Source organism: Mobula hypostoma, chromosome 3 (genome assembly GCF_963921235.1).
Source record: "Mobula hypostoma chromosome 3, sMobHyp1.1, whole genome shotgun sequence".
NCBI classification, from domain to species: Eukaryota; Metazoa; Chordata; class Chondrichthyes; order Myliobatiformes; family Myliobatidae; genus Mobula; species Mobula hypostoma.
Window position 1 is genome coordinate 47007030 of NC_086099.1, and position 17370 is coordinate 47024399.

A 17370-nucleotide genomic window follows, 5' to 3' on the forward strand; every position below is an offset into this window, starting at 1 on the left:
AGCTGTACCAAGCATGTCCTTATTTTAGAACTACCTAGGGTTACCCATAGCCCTCTATTTTTCTAAGCTCCATGTATCCATCCAGAAGTCTCTTAAAAGACCCTATCATTTCCACCTCCACCGCCCCATTCCATGCACTCACCACTCTGCGTAAAAAACTTACCCCTGACATCTCCTCTGTACCTACTCCCCAGCACCTTAAACCTGTGTCCTCTTGTGGCAACCATTTCAGCCCTGGGAAAAAGCCTCTGACTATCCACACTATCAATGCCTCTCATCATCTTATACACCTCTATCAGGTCATCTCTCATCCTCTGTCACTCCAAGGAGAAAAGGCCAAGTTCACTCAACCTATTCTCATAAGGCATGCTCCCAATCCAGGGAACATTCTTGTAAATCTCCTCTGCACCCTTTCTATGGTTTTCATAGCCTTCCTGTAGTGAGGCGACCAGAATTGAGCACAGTACTCCAAGTGGGGTCTGACCAGGGTTCTATATAGCTGTAGCATTACCTCTCGGCTCTTAAACTCAATCCCACGGTTGATGAAGGCCAATGCGCCGTATGCCTTCTTAACCACAGAGTCAACCTGCGTAGCAGTTTTGAGTGTCCTATGGACTCAGACCCCAAGATCCCTTTGATCCTCCACACTGCCAAGAATGCTATATTCTACCATCATACTTGACCTACCAAAATGAACCATCTCTCACTTATCTGGGTTGAACTCCATCTGCTGCTGCTTAGCCCAATTTTGCATCCTACCAATGTCCCACTGTAATTTCTGACAGCCCCCCACACTATCCACAACACCCCCAACCTATGTGTCATCAGCAAATTTACTAACCCATCCCTCCACTTCCTCATCCAGGTCATTTACAAAAATCACATAGAGTAGGGGTCCCAGAACAGATCCCTGATGCACACCACTGGTCACCAGCCTCCATGCAGAATATGACCCGTCTACAACCACTGTTTGCCTTCTGTGGGCAAGCCAGTTCTGGATCCACAAAGCAATGTGGGGATCCCATGCCTCCTTACTTTCTCAATAAGCCTTGCATGGGGTACCTTATCAGAAGCCTTGCTAAAATCCATATACAAAAAGCATTTCAGGATGTGTTTTGTATATATTTCTCTGACATTAACTTGACCTTTGAACATCACATCTACGGCTCTGCCCTCATCAATGTGTTTAGTCACATCCTCATAAATACTTAAGATTAAGTATTTATGGCTACATTTGTATTTCTGAATTTCATCTATAGTATTTATAATTTAATTATAGGTCACTTTCAAATCATCTAGAAATGCTGTTTCATACAGCACTAAATATAATAATTTTGTAAATGCAACATTGACAATTCTTGTCGTGTACCCACTGATATCAAGAAGCAGTAATTGCATAAATTAAATAAATTCCCATTGACGGGGAAACAGTTCCCAGCAGCCAGACTGAGATATTGCAAGTGGATTTTCAATGAGACAGTGGTTAATGAGTTATTATTTGGAACCTAAATTTTGTGAAATGTAAGAACAAGTATGGTTCCTTTTCTTAAAAAATTCTGAGTGACAAGAATAATAATTATGGTCCATTTCAATGTTTGTTAAATGTAGGAATGTGGAAAACAATGTGGGAATAGCAATTGAGTTGCAGCATCCTCAGGTAGTCTCCAAACAAGCAGATTCCTCCACCATGTAATTGGAGAATCTGTTTGTACAGCATGTAATTAACTTGATTACCATATCTAACTGTCGGAAAGGGTTTCCATAAATTGACACCTAAAGCTGCAATAAATGAAAAGTGCTGGAAATATAGAACGGCCCTGAAAAGGGATCATTAAATTGAAACACTAACTTTGTTTCTCTCTCCACATTTGCTGCCTGGCCTGTTGAGTATTTCCAGCATTTTTTAAATTTCCATTTTCCAGCATCATTATTTTTCAGTTTTTTTTTTGCTTTTCACACAGATCTGCATATTATATTAGATAGCATTCTAGCAAATTGTGCATGACTTGCAGTCAGTCTATTTCTAACTTATAGTTGTTCTGTTGCCCGTGCTTCTTACAAACTATTCACAACCTTCAGAAATAAAAATTCACCACTGTCTATAAGGAACTTGTAGGTTCTCACAGTAACTGCATGGGCTTCCTCTGCGTGCCTTCCACTTTTCAAAGATATACAGGATGGCTACATGGGTGTAATTGGGTACCAGAGGCTTGTTGGGCCAGAAGAGCCTGTTACCACGCTGTATCCGTAAATAATTTTATAAGTACATGTGAAAGATGCATCATAATTTGAAACAATAGCGAGTTATTGGCAGTGTCCTTGGCATTTTTACCCCAAAATCCCCAGAATAAATAGGAGAGGATCATTACCCCACCTATCAAATATTCAATTTGCTTATTATTACTCTTTGACTGAGTGGATGTGCAAACTTTTAATGCTTTTACTTATTAGCTTTGTGCCACTGTTACAAGCAAATCAAACCTGGAGTCCTGATAAAAGTTCTTTCATTTCTCCATCTAAAGGCTTTTTCCAAGAGAAGGCAAAACTAGCTGCTATCATCCAAAAATAAAATAGTTCAGTGGATTCTTTGAGGTTACACATCCATTGTGTATTTCAGAAAGTGAATAGTTCCTGATGAATCACTTTAGCACAAGTGAAAAGGTCTTCATGTATTCCTTGCAAAGGTGCTGAATATATCGCAATGGTTTTTGGTGTACTAACACAAGAGTATCTGCCGTCTCAACAACATTTGAAGGATTTTTACAGCTGCAGGATACTACAAGTAAAAGGCAAAAATGCTGGGAGCTGCAGTAGCCCATTGAACCAGACCAGAAATGGATTGCTCTTTTGCTACTTAAGTAGACTTTTACTCCTATTTCAGAGAAAATAAATTGTTCTCAATGATCATATATTTGTCCATTTCAAAACATTCATCTGAAAGCTGAAGAAATGGCAGATGTTCTTCTGTTGTTCCTTTATTATGTTAATTTTACTAAAATCAGCTCTCAGATAAATGTAATTTGAATTTTATTGAACGGGATGGTTGCATACCATCATATTAGATATAACAGATTTATAAAAAGAATTTTCAGGCAATACAAGTTTGTAATTGCATTAGAGCATTTCCAAAAGTAACAAGCTTCATTACCAGCATGGGCAATTAATACTTAACTGCAATTTATGGTTTCTCAATAATTTCCCAAGGCTCTAAATTGTGGGATGATCTTCAAGAATTGTGCTAGGTAATGTAAAAGACTGACAAAATTGGGAGAAATTTTTGATTAATTGTGGTAATTTGCAAGTGTCAGTTAGCAACTTTCAAGGTTCAGCCATAGAAAACAATTTAAATTATGCAATAGCTTTAAAGTGGAAGAGAGTTTGAATCAGGCAAATACTATATATAATCTGTTATGTTTCTCTCAGTTTATTTCAGTAGTGGTACATAACATCCAAAGCACCAAAGCACCAAAGCATGGATCTAGGTGGTTTGGTTTATGGGGCTAGGCTCTGGGAAGGGACACTAGACTCATGGAAATGCTGGAATTAACTAAGTAACTTAAAGACCCCTTGCAGACATATTGGAGGCCAGAGACAAGGTGCAGAAGGTCAGTTGCTCTGCTCCATCACAGAATCTGTCATTTTATAATGTAAGTACAGCCTTAAACTCTTCCCAATTTTCCTTACAATCCTATTGATGAAAAAATAACTTTGCTTTGATAAATATGTCAACAAATCTAATACTTCAGATGTCTTCCAACATTGCTAGATTTGGCTATATTTTCTACTATTCCTGTACACACACACACTGTATACAGTATGAACTATATTCATCCACATCCACAGATTTGTATTAAAACTCTCAAAGTGCAATTTAAATCATCCTAAAAGGTCACTTGCACATAAATCTTAATCAAGCTACAAAGATCAAGATCCTATTTGTTTCTTTGTTTCCTATTGTCACCATTACAGTTTAGGTCAATAGATTTCCTAAAGATCTCCCTCAAAACTCTGTATTCATTTACTCCAAATCTTTTCTTTTTACAATAATAATTAGGCAATATATTTCAAAAGCTGGGAAACAAATATTATTTTCAAACAACAGTTTAAATGTTCTGCCATCACCACGCCAAAAGTACATTCTGGCCAAACTTCTTAGCCAATCTCAAGATGGTCCCCAATTCTTATTGTGAATGTTCTCAAAAGACTTGAGACACTATTTGAACTAATCCAGACGTGCTACCTTTGTTTTAAGTATTTTCGTTAAAGAGAATTGTGTGACCTTACCACAAGATTTCTAAAATATTATTTTAACAGTTCAAGTTATTAATGAAACCCAGGATCTGATAAAAAAAATATAACTATTTTGTTAAAATATCAATTCCTTAATCCAAATGGAGGATTTGAAGCATGAAACAATTTGTGAACTGTACTGTTTTTAGGCATTTTTGATTACTGAAAGTACTTTGATGTTTGACTATAACTCATCAACATGTACATGTACATCTACAATTCTTTTAATGTAATAAAGAATTCAAGACTTACTACAGACCATGTAAAGGAAACATTGCCATTCAAAGGCTTTAATATGCACCATATTACTAAACAAAAATTTTAAAATGTTTTTCCCTTCTCTCATTACTTTGCAATTATGAATTGAATTTAGTAATATCAAGCTCTTGAGCAAAAATAGAACTGGATATAAATTACAAGTAATTTTTAATTTAGAAATAGTAATCATATTGTATCAATCCATTGATTTCAGTGCAATTTCTCAGTACATCTTCAGTCACAAGATTATGGAATTGATGAAACAGGTACTTGAGGAATGAGAAATATATACACTCAATTTAAATAGTAAACAAGTATAAAATTAGCTGTAAAGCATGAGTGATTATCATGATTGCTAATGGATATCATAAAAATTCCAACAAATTATTAGACAATAGGAGCACAGATCTAATGAAGCAAATTGAAATACGACACTGATCTTGAGGTTATTGCCAAATTGTTAAATATGCATAACAAGCTGTATTTTAGTTCAAGAAAAGGAATGTTTCTTGGTTACATGTTCAATCCTTCTTTGCTCTCTTGGCTTTATTAATATTTTCTTGACGTTTTTGTTTCTTCTTCTGTTCTCGATCTCTAGCTTCAATCATTTTTGCCAGTTTCCACGACAATAGTGCACTTGCTATGAACAATGGAGTTAGTGCCAAGATAACAGCTGAAAGGAAACCGTAAGGGTCTTTAGCAGCCCATTCCACAATGTACTCTGCCCAACCTCGTATGTCCAGCATTTTGTTGACACCAAGAGCTGTGAAAGTATAAAAATACTACAATTACTCATTTTGCACCACCCTCATTCATATTGTCCTCAGTCATAAACATGAAACATGAATATTTTTAAGTATCTTATTTATGCTGTTCCTTCAAAATCATACTGCAGAGTGGTAAGTGAAGAACCTGTAAAATACTATTTGCTGCCTTCTCTGCTGATGTTGGGAAATTGCTACACAACTATCAATTCAAACTAAGGATTTCTAAATCCATTAAAGTATTCCAAGTGCTTGTTCCTCCAATTAAGCATGAACGTGTTCCCTTCTACGAATAATAATAATTACCCTAAGTAACTTCAGTGAAACAGGCTGATGAAGACTACATTGAATATACAGGTAAAAGAAAACACAAAAATAGAATCAAAGCATTCCACTAAATCTGCAATAGGAGAAAAATAGTAAATGACTTCTGTTTAGCCAGTGTTCTGTAGACTTTGGGTTTTCAGGACCTCACACAATGGCACCTCAAAAGTACAATACTTAAAATATGTTAATACTTTTGTGACATGTAATTACCTATGTGGTGATATGAGAATTAAAAAGAGTAAAGGATTGCCAAGGACTGTAACCTAAGTCTTCCACTGGTTTTATGAACCAGCTGAATATTTTGCAACAACTTTTCAGAAACCTCATTCAGTGTTAATGACACACTTTCTATGAGTCAGTAATCCAAGACGACTAATACCATTTTATTCACTGTTTGATTTTGTCAGTTAAATCTGGAAACCAATGTCTACCAGGGCCAGTAACACTGTCAACATTTTGTTTCTGGAAACTATCTACAATGTGAACCTAATTTACCAGTTGCTGATGATAATATCGTAGCAATGTCCAGACTTTGACTTGGCATCTCCATAAATATTATTTACCAGCATCTGCACTCAGTCATATATGAATTTAAACTAAAATTTCCAGCAACACTGCCTCAAATGGCATGACTTGTACACTGAAAATCCTTACCTTCAATTTCAATCAAAGATTAGAAAAATAAATCTTTTATATCTCATTATAGACTATTGAAGCAAATTTTATGACCTAGATAAGAAAGTGTAACTGAAAATATAAAAATAGCATTCAATTTTTATTCAATTATTTTGAAGAAAAGCACACAATTATTAAGAAATGAAGGTTCCCTCCAGTGCCCAGATGCACACTCAGTTCAACTCCCTGCTCGCGGTCCAAAATTAATGGCTTTCTTTGGACTTGAAGCTATGTGCATTATCACCATGTACATGAACACCTATTTAAAGAGTTGACATCCTAAATTACAAAGGGTAGAGAAAGCATTTTTACGCCAATGAATGTAGATTACTTATGTCAAGCTGTTAACTCTCCTGACAATCCTACGTTGTAACCACACAACAAAGCAGACAATCAAATGCTATATTCTCTTTGATAAGCAGCTTAGTTACTTGGAGCTGTGCTCAGAGGAGAGCAGATCAAGCAGTTTTCTTCCTGTTGAGGTGAGATGTGTAGCTACCAAAAGGCATCCTGAGTACAATCCACTCGGAAGCAATCTAGTCTGTCAGTTTTACACTACCCCCTCACCACAAGACAAGATGTTCCACAGTGAAGCAGGTAACATCAATCTGAGAAATGACAAAACAAACCACATGATTGGATATTTTAAAAGTAATCTTCAGTCTACTAAACTGACAATGCTTTCATTCTCATTCTAATAAGATAGTAAGCAGAATATAGTCAATTATGTCAATCAGGTGCTTTTATATCAAAATCATCTCTGAATTATAAAAATTGAGAATATAAAGGTCATATTTATTTCAAGGTTATGGAATTGATGAAACAGATACATGAGGAATGAGAAATGTACACACTCAATTTAAATAGTACAAAATTAGCTGTAAAGCATGAGTGATTATCCTTATAGTTAATAAGCAGACAACTTGACAATAAAACAATGAAGCTTTCTTGTAAACTGCCAGTTGTATTGAAACCATAAATTTTTTGCCAAGTATGACTTTAATGCAGACCAAAAAGATTCAGAGACACTTCCTCCTATATTAAAACCAAAGAATAGCAGTGCACAGGACATGACTCAACTTAATGTTATAACATTTACATTTATTTTATTAACTACTGTAAAAAAGTAATAACAATACATTTATGTTGGAAAGTGACTTATGCACTTCTCTCTTTTAATGGCCTCTGTGGTATAATAAGACACAGAAGCAATTTTTACTTTGGAATAAAATTAGAAAGTGCATTTATCCTTCCATCAAGGTACAGATTTTTTTTTAAATGCCCAAATCCAGTAATTTCTGGCCAAAAAAAGTCACAACCTTACTTCAGTAAACTACATCCTTGGCGTTACCATTTCAGGGGACCTATCCTGGGCCCATCCCATAAGTGCAATTATTTAGAAAGCACGGCAGCACCTTTACTTCCTTAGAAGTTTGTGAAGATTCGGCATGACATCTGAAATTTTGACAAAATTTTATAGATGTGTGGTGGACAGTATACTGTTATGAAAACATCAATGCCCTTGAATGGAAGATTCTGACAAAAAGTATTGGATATGGTCCAGTCCATAAAGCCCTTCCCACCACTGAGCACATCTGCACGGAGCATTGTCGCAAGAAAGCAGCATCCATCGTCAGGGACTCCACTACCCAGGTCATGCTCTCTTCTCGCTGCTACCATCAGGAAGAAGGCGCAAGAGCCTCAGAACTCACACTACCAGGTACAAGAACTATCCGGCTCTTGAACTAGAGGGGATAACTTCACTTTCCCCATCATCTCTGAACTTATGGACTCACTTTCAATGACTCTTCATCTCATGTTCTCCATATTTATTGCTTATTTATTTATTATTATTTCTTTCTTTTTGTATTTGCAGTTTGATTTATTCTGCTCATTGGCTGAAAGATAAAATTGATGTGGTCTTTCATTGATTCTATTATGGTTATTATTTTATTATGGATTTATTGAGTAAGCCTTCAAGAAAATCAGTCTCAGGGTTGTATATGGTGACATATACGTACCGTGCTAATAAATTGCCTCTGAACTTTAATCCCGAGTTATCTAATTACCTTCCAGCCAAAGTAAGTTTTCCCTAATTACTGTAAGAAAAATTCAGAATTCTAAGCAAGCTTATTAAAGCTCATCTAAGACACAAGAAAGATTGGAGATGCTGGAAATCTGGAACACCACAAAATGCTGGAGGAGCTCAACAGGTTAGGCAGTATCTATGGAAAGAAATAGACATCAGGATTGAAAAAGAAAATAGACAGTCTAAAAGGGTTGGGGTAGACAGTAGAAAAAAAGTGTTGGCGGGCTGGTGGTGGAGAAAGAGCTGGTGCCAAATAGGTGAATCCAAGTGAGAGGGAGAAGATAGGCAGATGGGGATGGGGAGAGTGGGAATGATGCAGGAAGCTGGGCGGTGACAGGTGGAAGTGACAAAAGGGCTGAAGAAAGCAGAATCTGATAGAAGAGGACAGTGGTCCCTGAAGGGAAAGGTGAGGAGGGGATCTAGAGGAAGGAATATGCAAGTGATGGGCAGATAAAGGGAAGGAGAGGGAAAGGGCGGGGGGGGGGATGAGGCCAGTGGGATAAGGAAAAACGAAAGGAGAAGCAGAGGAGAGGGGTTACAGAAATAAAGAAAATGATGTTTATGCCATCGGTTGGAGAACACCTACCCACTGGAGGTGGAAATGATAGAAAATGATATGTTGGATGCATAGGTGAGAACGAGGGAAAACATGGGGGCAGTGGGGTGAGGACACATGCCTGGGAAATATGGTATATGAACAAGAGAAAATCTGCAGATGCTGGAAATCCAAGCAACACACACGCAATGCTGGAGGAACTCAGCAGGCCAAGCAGCATCAATGGAAAAGAGTATAGCTGACGTTTCGGGCCGAGACCCTTCATCAGGAATATGGAATAAGAAGTGTTTTCCCTCTAATCTGCACGTAGCCTTAACTTGGCAGTACAGGAGGTTATAGATAGATGTGGGAATGGGAAGTGGAATTAAAATGGCTGGCCACCAGGAAAATTTTGCTGTTACGGTGGATGGAACAAAGGTGCTCAATGAAGTGATAAACCCCATCACTCCATCTGTGTCAGGTCACACTGCGATGTAGTAAGTGACACCAATAGGATTCACATGTGAAGGACTACACATTTTCCTTAATGGTAGTGAGGAAGGAAGTGCAGGGGAAGGTGTAACAATTGGTGAGGTTGCAAGAATGGGTGTCTGGAGGGGGATTGATGGGGAGGAACAAGCAGACAAGGGTGGTCAGAGAGAGATCAGTCCCTGCAGGAAGCAGAGCGGAAGGGAAGGAGTAAATGGTCTGGTGGTGAAATCCCACTGGAGGTGGAAATGATAGAAAATGATATGTTGGATGCATAGGTGAGAACGAGGGAAAACATAGGGGCAGTGGGGTGAGGACACATGCCTGGGAAATAGAAAATATGTAAATGAGGACTACATCAATAGCAGTGGGAGGAAGTCTGAAAAAAGTGTACATCTCACGTCTTAGAATGGAATCCCTCATCATGAAAACAGATGCAGGAAACGAAGGACCCTGAGAAAAGGGATACAGCACCCTTGCCAGGTGACAGGACGGGAAGAGGTGTAGTCAAGGTAACTATGGGAGCCAGTGAGTTTGTAGACGTCAGAGAGAAAGGGGAGAAATATGTTGGAGATGGATCAAGTGAATCTAAGGGCAGGATGGAAATTAGTGGCGAGGTTAATGACATTGACGAGCTCCACATGGATGCTGGAAGTGTCACGAATGCAGCTGTCATGTGTGGAGGAAGATTTGGCTCCATATGGCCGATGAAAATGGAGATATAACTGGGACCTATGGCTAAAAGTTTGATCTGGAGAAAGTGGGAGGAGCAGAAGTGGTTGTTGAGGTCACCTTAACTCCAAAAACTATGAGAACATAGAACACTACAGCACAGGAACAGGCCCTTGGCCCACAACACTGAGCTGAAGCAATTAAATTTGTATTGGAATGACCAATTAACCAATCCCTATTGCCAACACCACATCCACATCCTCTCATTTCCTGCAGGTTCATGTGCTTAAGAGCCTCCTCAACACCCGTATTGTATTTGCCTCCACCACCACCCCAGGCAGCACATTCCAGACACCCTCCACTGTGTAAAAAAATTACCCCACACATCTCCTTTCCTCTCACCTTAAATTCATAGTATTCGACATTTCAACCCTGGGGAAAAGGTACTGGCCGTCTACCCTATCTATGTCTCTCATAAGCTTATCTATCAGACCTGTCCTCAATGTCTGCCATTTTACAGAAAACCCAAGGTTGTCCAACCTCTCGGTAGAGCACGCCCTCTAATTCAGACAGCACGCTGGTAAACCTCTTCTGCACCCTATCCCAAGCTTCAGCCTCCTTCCTATAATGGTGTGACCAGAACTGAATGCAATACTCTAGATTCAGCCTAACTAGAGTTCTTTAAAGCTAAAATATAGCTTCCCAACTCGAACTCGGTTCCACAACTAATAAAGACAAGCATGCCATATGCCTTCCTTATCACCCTTTCAGTATGTAAAGCCACTCTTAGGAAGCTATCAGCTTGGAGTCCAAGATCCCTCTGTACATAAACACTTAAGGGACTTGCCATTAACAGTGTACTGCCTCTATACATTTGATCTTCCAATTGCAACACTTCAGATTTGGCTGGGTTAAATTCCACAAGCCATTTCCCTGTTCATATCTACAACTGATCTATATCCGCTGTATCTTGTGCGGTCTTTTACTCCATCTACAATACCACAAATCCTTCTATCACCTGCAAACCTATTAACCCAACCATCTATGTTTTCCATCAAGGTTATTTATACCATTTCACCAATTGCAGAGATCCCAGATGGATCACGCAAGTGACAAACCTCCAGCCAGAATAAGTCCCATCAAATACGTTCTGAGACAATTCTGAATCCAATGCATCTTAATCTTCAGGATGATCCTCCCATGAGGGACCTTGTCAAATTCCTTACTAAAATCTACAACCCCATCACCTCCTTAGAGAACTTAATCATGATAGTAACACAATTTATCCCACACAAAATCATGCTGACTGCCCCTAAGTAGGCCATAGTTTTCCGCTCATTAAAACCTATCCAGTAACTTTCCAACCACAAACTCAAGACTCACCTATCCATAGTTTCTTGGATTATCCTTGTTTCCCTTCTTGAATAATAGAAGAAAGGGAATCAGAGAGCTATATGAACAACACACACACACACACACACACAGCATTTACAGACACTTATGTCTCCAGCCTCATGAAAAGTCTGGTAATACTGCACCTTCAAACACTGTAAATTTTCACTGAGACACACAGAGAGATTAAACCAGGAAGCATGAAATAGAATACTCAGTACTAGTTGTCATGTTACACAGCATCTTCTTATGAATCTCTGCAGGCTTCCATCAGTTCCATTCTACATTTACTTCTCTGTAAGTTTTAGTTTTTCACATGCACATCAACTCTCCCTTGACACCATTACAATCCACTTAATGGTATTGGTCCATGGCATTAAAAAGGTTGGGAACCCCTGACTTGCAGTAAGAAATGATTTAGAATAACCAAATAACCAATCAGCACATTTCTGGCATGTGGGAGAACAACAGATCGCCCAGTGCAAATGCACAGAGACAAAGGATTTAACCCGGATTACAGCAGCAACACTAACTGCAACCTAATTCAACAGAAGTGAAATGAGGGAGATTAGCACATTAAGAGCAAAATGACAAAGGTTCCAGAAAGAATATTCATCATTATTCTGAAGCAATGTTAAATGATAGGCATTCTCCACTCCACATACGCTGTCTGACCCGTTGAATATTTGCAGTATTTTATTATTTTACATCTCCAGCAAGCACAATATAAAACCAGGATCAGATATAATATCACTGGCTTATGTCATGAAATTTATTGCTTTGCGGCAGCAGTACAGTGCAATAATAAAAATTATCAATTACAATAAGTACATATATATATATATATAAAATAAATAGTGCAAAAAGGGAGGAAAAATAGTGAGGTAGTGTTCATGGGTTCATTGTTCATTCAGAAATCGGATGTCAGAGGGGAAGAAGTTGTTCCTGAAATGTTGTGTGTGTGCGTCTTTCAGCTCCTGTACCTCTTCCTTGATGGTGGCGATGAGGAAAGGGCATGTCCTGGGTGACGGGGTGCTTCATGATGGACGTCGCCTTTTCAAGGTGTCCTCAATGCAGGGGAGGCTAGTGCCCATGATGGAGCTGGCCAAGCTTACAGCTCTCTGCAGTATTTTCCATCCTGTGCAGTGGCCCTTCCGTATCAGATAGCAATGCAACCAATGCTTTCCATTCACACCTGTAGAAATCTATGACTGCCTTTGGTGACACACCAATTCTCCTAATGAAATAGAGTTGCTGTTGTGCCTTCTTTGTAATTTCATCAATATGTGGGACCTCTAGCTGTTTCAGCTTGGATGAGCAGGACTGAGACAGAACCATCACATTTGTGCACAATAAATTAATCATAAAGACTAAGCTGCCCTGTCTTTGCAGAGAATTGTTGAGCCATTGTTTTGCTGAATCATATTAAATTCTTTTTCAAACACTTACAAGGATCTCTTCTTTTTCCTGTAATTACGTTTACAATGGACAATCTCAATCTTACTGTGTCTAAACTAGCTTTGTTCAAATCTGAAATCTTACTGGCATCTTTGTATTTACGCTTCTAAAATACATTGATCATATCGTTGATTTTACAGATAACACCAATTTTTCATCGTTGTTAAGTTGTTAATTCCTACTAGAGCAGTTTCTATTTGTCAATTCTGTGCTTAAGGTCTACATTGTCTGTTTAGAGTTTGTTATATCCTTTCTTATCATTAACATAATTTCAGCCTTGTTTCCTATGACTATATACTTGCTATAGACTTGAGAACCTAATGTCCTTACCAGTTTGCTTCTTACTAATAGCTTCAGGCTAAAGTTACCAACAAAATTCATTCAGTTTGTTCCTTTTGCTCCAGGTATTTGTGCAGAATGTATATTTGAGTCTAAATGTTTTACTCCCACTCCTTTTACTTCTTAATCCTGGTGTAGCTACTTTACACCATCTAGCTTTCCCTTTATCTGTGGTCCCTAAAGCACCATGTGACTAATGGCCTGGTCTCTTCTTCACTAGCTTTACCCTCAGCCTGCCTCCACTGTTCATATTGTCGCAACCACATATTAGCAAAAAGTCTTGATCTCACAATCTACCTCATTATATTCTTGCACCTTAAGCATACTTGCAGTTCACCTTCTCTGCAGCTATTACACTTTATTCTGCATTATTATTTTACCTTGTTCTATCTCAAAGCACTGTGAAATGATTTGATCCGTATGAATAGTACATAAAACAAGGTTTTCACTCTATGTCACTACATGTGACAATAAACCAATTCCATTTCCTGTGGCCAGTCCCTTTCTTTCCACTACTACCCTGGTTCCATTAAAGTCCAGCTTTATGAGACAGATTCTTCTCGTCACAGTACTGACACTAATGACATGAAATCTCTTTCCTGCACCACTCCATCAGCAATAATCCTTGAGGCACTGTACTTTAATTTAGCCTCACGTCCTCCAAAATAGGGTCTGCCAACTCTTTCCTTTGTTGTTGATCCCAATAAGGACAATAACCAGCAAATCTTCCACTACCTGTTGTTAACTTTTTAAGACAGTGTGATAAATCTCTCACACTGACATTAACTTAGAAAACACCAGATTTAACTCCCACACGAGGAAATCTGTAGATGCTGGAATTTCAAGCAACACACATAAAAGTTGCTGGTGAACGCAGCAGGCCAGGCAGCATCTCTAGGAAGAGGTACAGTCGACGTTTCAGGCCAAGACCCTTTGTCAGGACTAACTGAACGAAGAGCTGGTAAGAGATTTGAAAGTGGGAGGGAGAGGGAGAGATCCAAAATGATAGGAGAAGACAGGAGGGGGAGGGATGGAGCCAAGAGCTGGACAGTTGATTGGCAAAAGGGATATGAGAGGATCATGGGACTGGAGGCCCAGGGAGAAAGAAGAGGGGGGGGGAGCCCAGAAGATGGGCAAGGGGTATAGTGAGAGGGACAGAGGGAGAAAAAGGAGAGAGAGAGAAAAAGAATATATATATATATATATAATAAATAGATAATGGATGGGGTACGAGGGGGAGGGGGAGGGGCATTAACTGAAGTTAGAGAAGTCAGTGTTCATGCCATCAGGTTGGAGGCTACCCAGACGGAATATAAGCCGTCATTCCTCCAACCTGAGTGTGGCTTCATCATGACAGTAGAGGAGGCCATGGATAGACATATCAGAATGGGAATGGGACGTGCCATAGATAGATGTAACTCCCAATCCAGTTTACTCTAGATTCTAGCTGCATCTCTAAGTATGATCTCTCTCAGAACATGTAAAAATGCACAATTTACAGTTTAAACATATAGTTTGGAACAGTGTTTAAAATATTAAAGCTATTAATCCTGTACACTATAAATTTTTCTAAGAAACAGAAGTAGATGTGCTTTCTGTGCCACTTATCTCATGCTACTCTCCTACAGCATCCCACATTAAATTCTTTCTATATATAAATCCATGATAGTTTCTGTACATTTTATAGTCATAAATATAAAAATATAATCCTTAAAGCACGTGTAGAGCTAAGCTCTACAGATACTAGCATGGATGGAAGATTGATTGACTAGCGGGAGGCGAAGTGTGGGAATAAAGGAGGCTACTGGTGACTACCGGTGCTCCACAAGGGTCGGTGTTGGAACCACTTCTTTTCACATTATATGTCAACGGTATGCATGATAGAATTGATAGCTTTGTGGCCAAGTTGATGGACGACACAAAAATACGTGGAAGGGCAGGTAGTGTTGAGGAAGCGGGGGGCTAGGACAGATTAGAGAATGGGCAAGGAAGTGGCAGATGGAATACAGCGTAGGGAAGTGTATGGTCATGCCCTTTGGTAGAAGGAATAAAGGCAGAGACCATTTTCTAAACCGCGAGCAAATTCAGATACTAGAGGTTTCAAGGGACTTGGGGGTCCTACTGCAGGGTTCCCTAAAGGTTAAGTTGCAGATTGCATCAGTAGTAAGGAAGGCAAATGCAATGTTGGCATTCATTTCGAGAGGACTAGTATATAAAAGTGAGGATGTAATGCTGAGATTTTATAAGGCATTGGTCAGATTGCACTTGGTACATGGCGAGTAGTTTTGGATTCCTTATCTCAAAAAAGATGTGCTGGCATTGGAGAAGGCTCATGAGAATGATCCCGAGAATGAAAAAGTTAACATTTGAGGAGCATTTGATGGCTTTGGACCTGTACTTGATGGAGTTGGGGGTGGGGGGGGGGAATCTCATTGAAACCTATTGAATGTTGAAAGGCCTAGATAGAGTGGACATGGACAGCATGTTTCCTATAGTGGAGGAGTCTAGGCTCGGAGGGCACAGCCTCAGAATACAAGGACATCCAAGCAGAAGAGATGACGATAGATTTCTTTAGCCACCCAGAGGGTGGTGAATCTGTGGAATTCATTCTCACAGATGTCTGTGGAGGCCAAGTTACTGAATATATTTAAAGTGGAGACTGATAGGTTCTTGATTAGCAAAAGTGTCAAAGGTTACAGGGAGAAGATGGGTGAATGGGGTTGAGGGGCACAATAAATCTGCCATGATAGAATGGCAGAGTAGACTCAATAGACCAAATGGCCTAATTGTGCTCTTATGTCTTATGATCTTAAAGAAGAAAAACCATTAGTATCAGATAATTCCACCTTTAAGCAAATTAATATAACGCAGATCATGGTCTTTTCCTCATCAGCACTCAGCTATAATTCCCAAACTTGCACTCACCACTCCACTAAGCTTCTGAACATAATCAAATCACCCACGCAATATCCCCAGCAATCTCTGCCTTTCACTTCATCTCATTCCTTCCCTCCACATCCCAGCCTCTCCCCATTTCATCCTTTATTCTCCACTCCCTGGTCCCTTTCCTTTTGCTTGTATCCACTTCTCCCTACAAAGAGTCTCACATCAACCTATCCAAAACTAATACAACCCAACACACCCGGGTGCCCTCTCCTCTTCACCCTGACCACCACACCCCATTTCACTTCTCTTTCCTCACTGAATTTCTACTCTTTCCAGACCTTCACCCTCCGTTCCCCCGGGTTCCGTTCCTCCTTTTTCCCTCGAATACTCCCTTCTCGGGAACTCCCCTCCTCTCACTCTCTCTTCCACCCCTTCTCCCAGATCTCTTCCTCCTTCCCTCTCGCCAAGATTTACCTCTTCTCTCCTGCCCCAGCCCCATATCCCCGGGATCCCTCACCCCCTCCCATTGCCGTCTTTCTCACCTGAACCGCACAGACCGGAAGAAGCCAACCCAACTTTGCGCATGCGGGAATTTCATCACCTTCTACACCGGAAGTACAAAGTGTGGCGGTCAGGGTCAGGGAGTGGATTGTCGCCTGCTGGGTGTATCAGATTGCTGGTGCAGGCTGGTGTGAGAGGGGATTACTGTCCGTGCGAGAGTGGGAGTAATAAGGTCAGTGCAATAAATACATTGCAGTGATGCTGTGCTCCAGCAAATACAAAACCAAACCAACCTAACCCAACCCAACAGGAACAGTCTGAACACGAGAAATTCTGCTGGTGCCGAAGTAACATACACGAAATGCCTGCTGAACTCAGCAGGCCAGGCAGAATCTGGGGAAGAGTAAACACTCGATGTTTCGGGCCGAGACCCCTCATCAAGACTAGTCTGAAGGTGAATTTCAACTTCAAACCGGTTCTCAGTAAAGGTCAATATAGATTGGTGCAGAATGAAGCTCTGTAAAAATAAAATCAAATATATAGGTCATGTGTTATTTCACCAAAGCTCTCAATTCCCTGACTTTGTAAAACTTTCTTTTCTTCCTCTAAATATCCCCGGTGATCTTGCTTCGCTGACTATGCAGGGTAGAAAATTCCAGGAATTCATATAAGCTTCATACAAACCTCGATTTTAA

General features: G+C 39.6%; 1 protein-coding gene across 1 annotated transcript; it reads right to left on the bottom strand.

Moving 5' to 3' along the window:
- Positions 1-2981: 2981 nt before the first annotated feature.
- Positions 2982-16764, bottom strand: smim15 (small integral membrane protein 15). The gene is made up of 2 exons (XM_063042107.1): positions 16717-16764; positions 2982-5311 (listed from the first exon to the last, which is right to left on the bottom strand). The coding sequence occupies exons 1-2, from the start codon at positions 16757-16759 to the stop codon at positions 5070-5072; spliced, it is 285 nt and encodes a 94-aa protein (XP_062898177.1). The 5' UTR covers positions 16760-16764; the 3' UTR covers positions 2982-5069.
- Positions 16765-17370: the final 606 nt, after the last annotated feature.

Coding starts and splice junctions, on each gene's coding strand:
- smim15 (XM_063042107.1), bottom strand. CDS start 16,759: ATGCGCAAAGTTGGGTTGGCTTCTTCCGGTCTGTGCGGTTCAG. Junction 5,312..16,716: donor TTCCGGTCTGTGCGGTTCAG/GTGAGAAAGACG, acceptor ATACTTTCACAG/CTCTTGGTGTCAACAAAATG.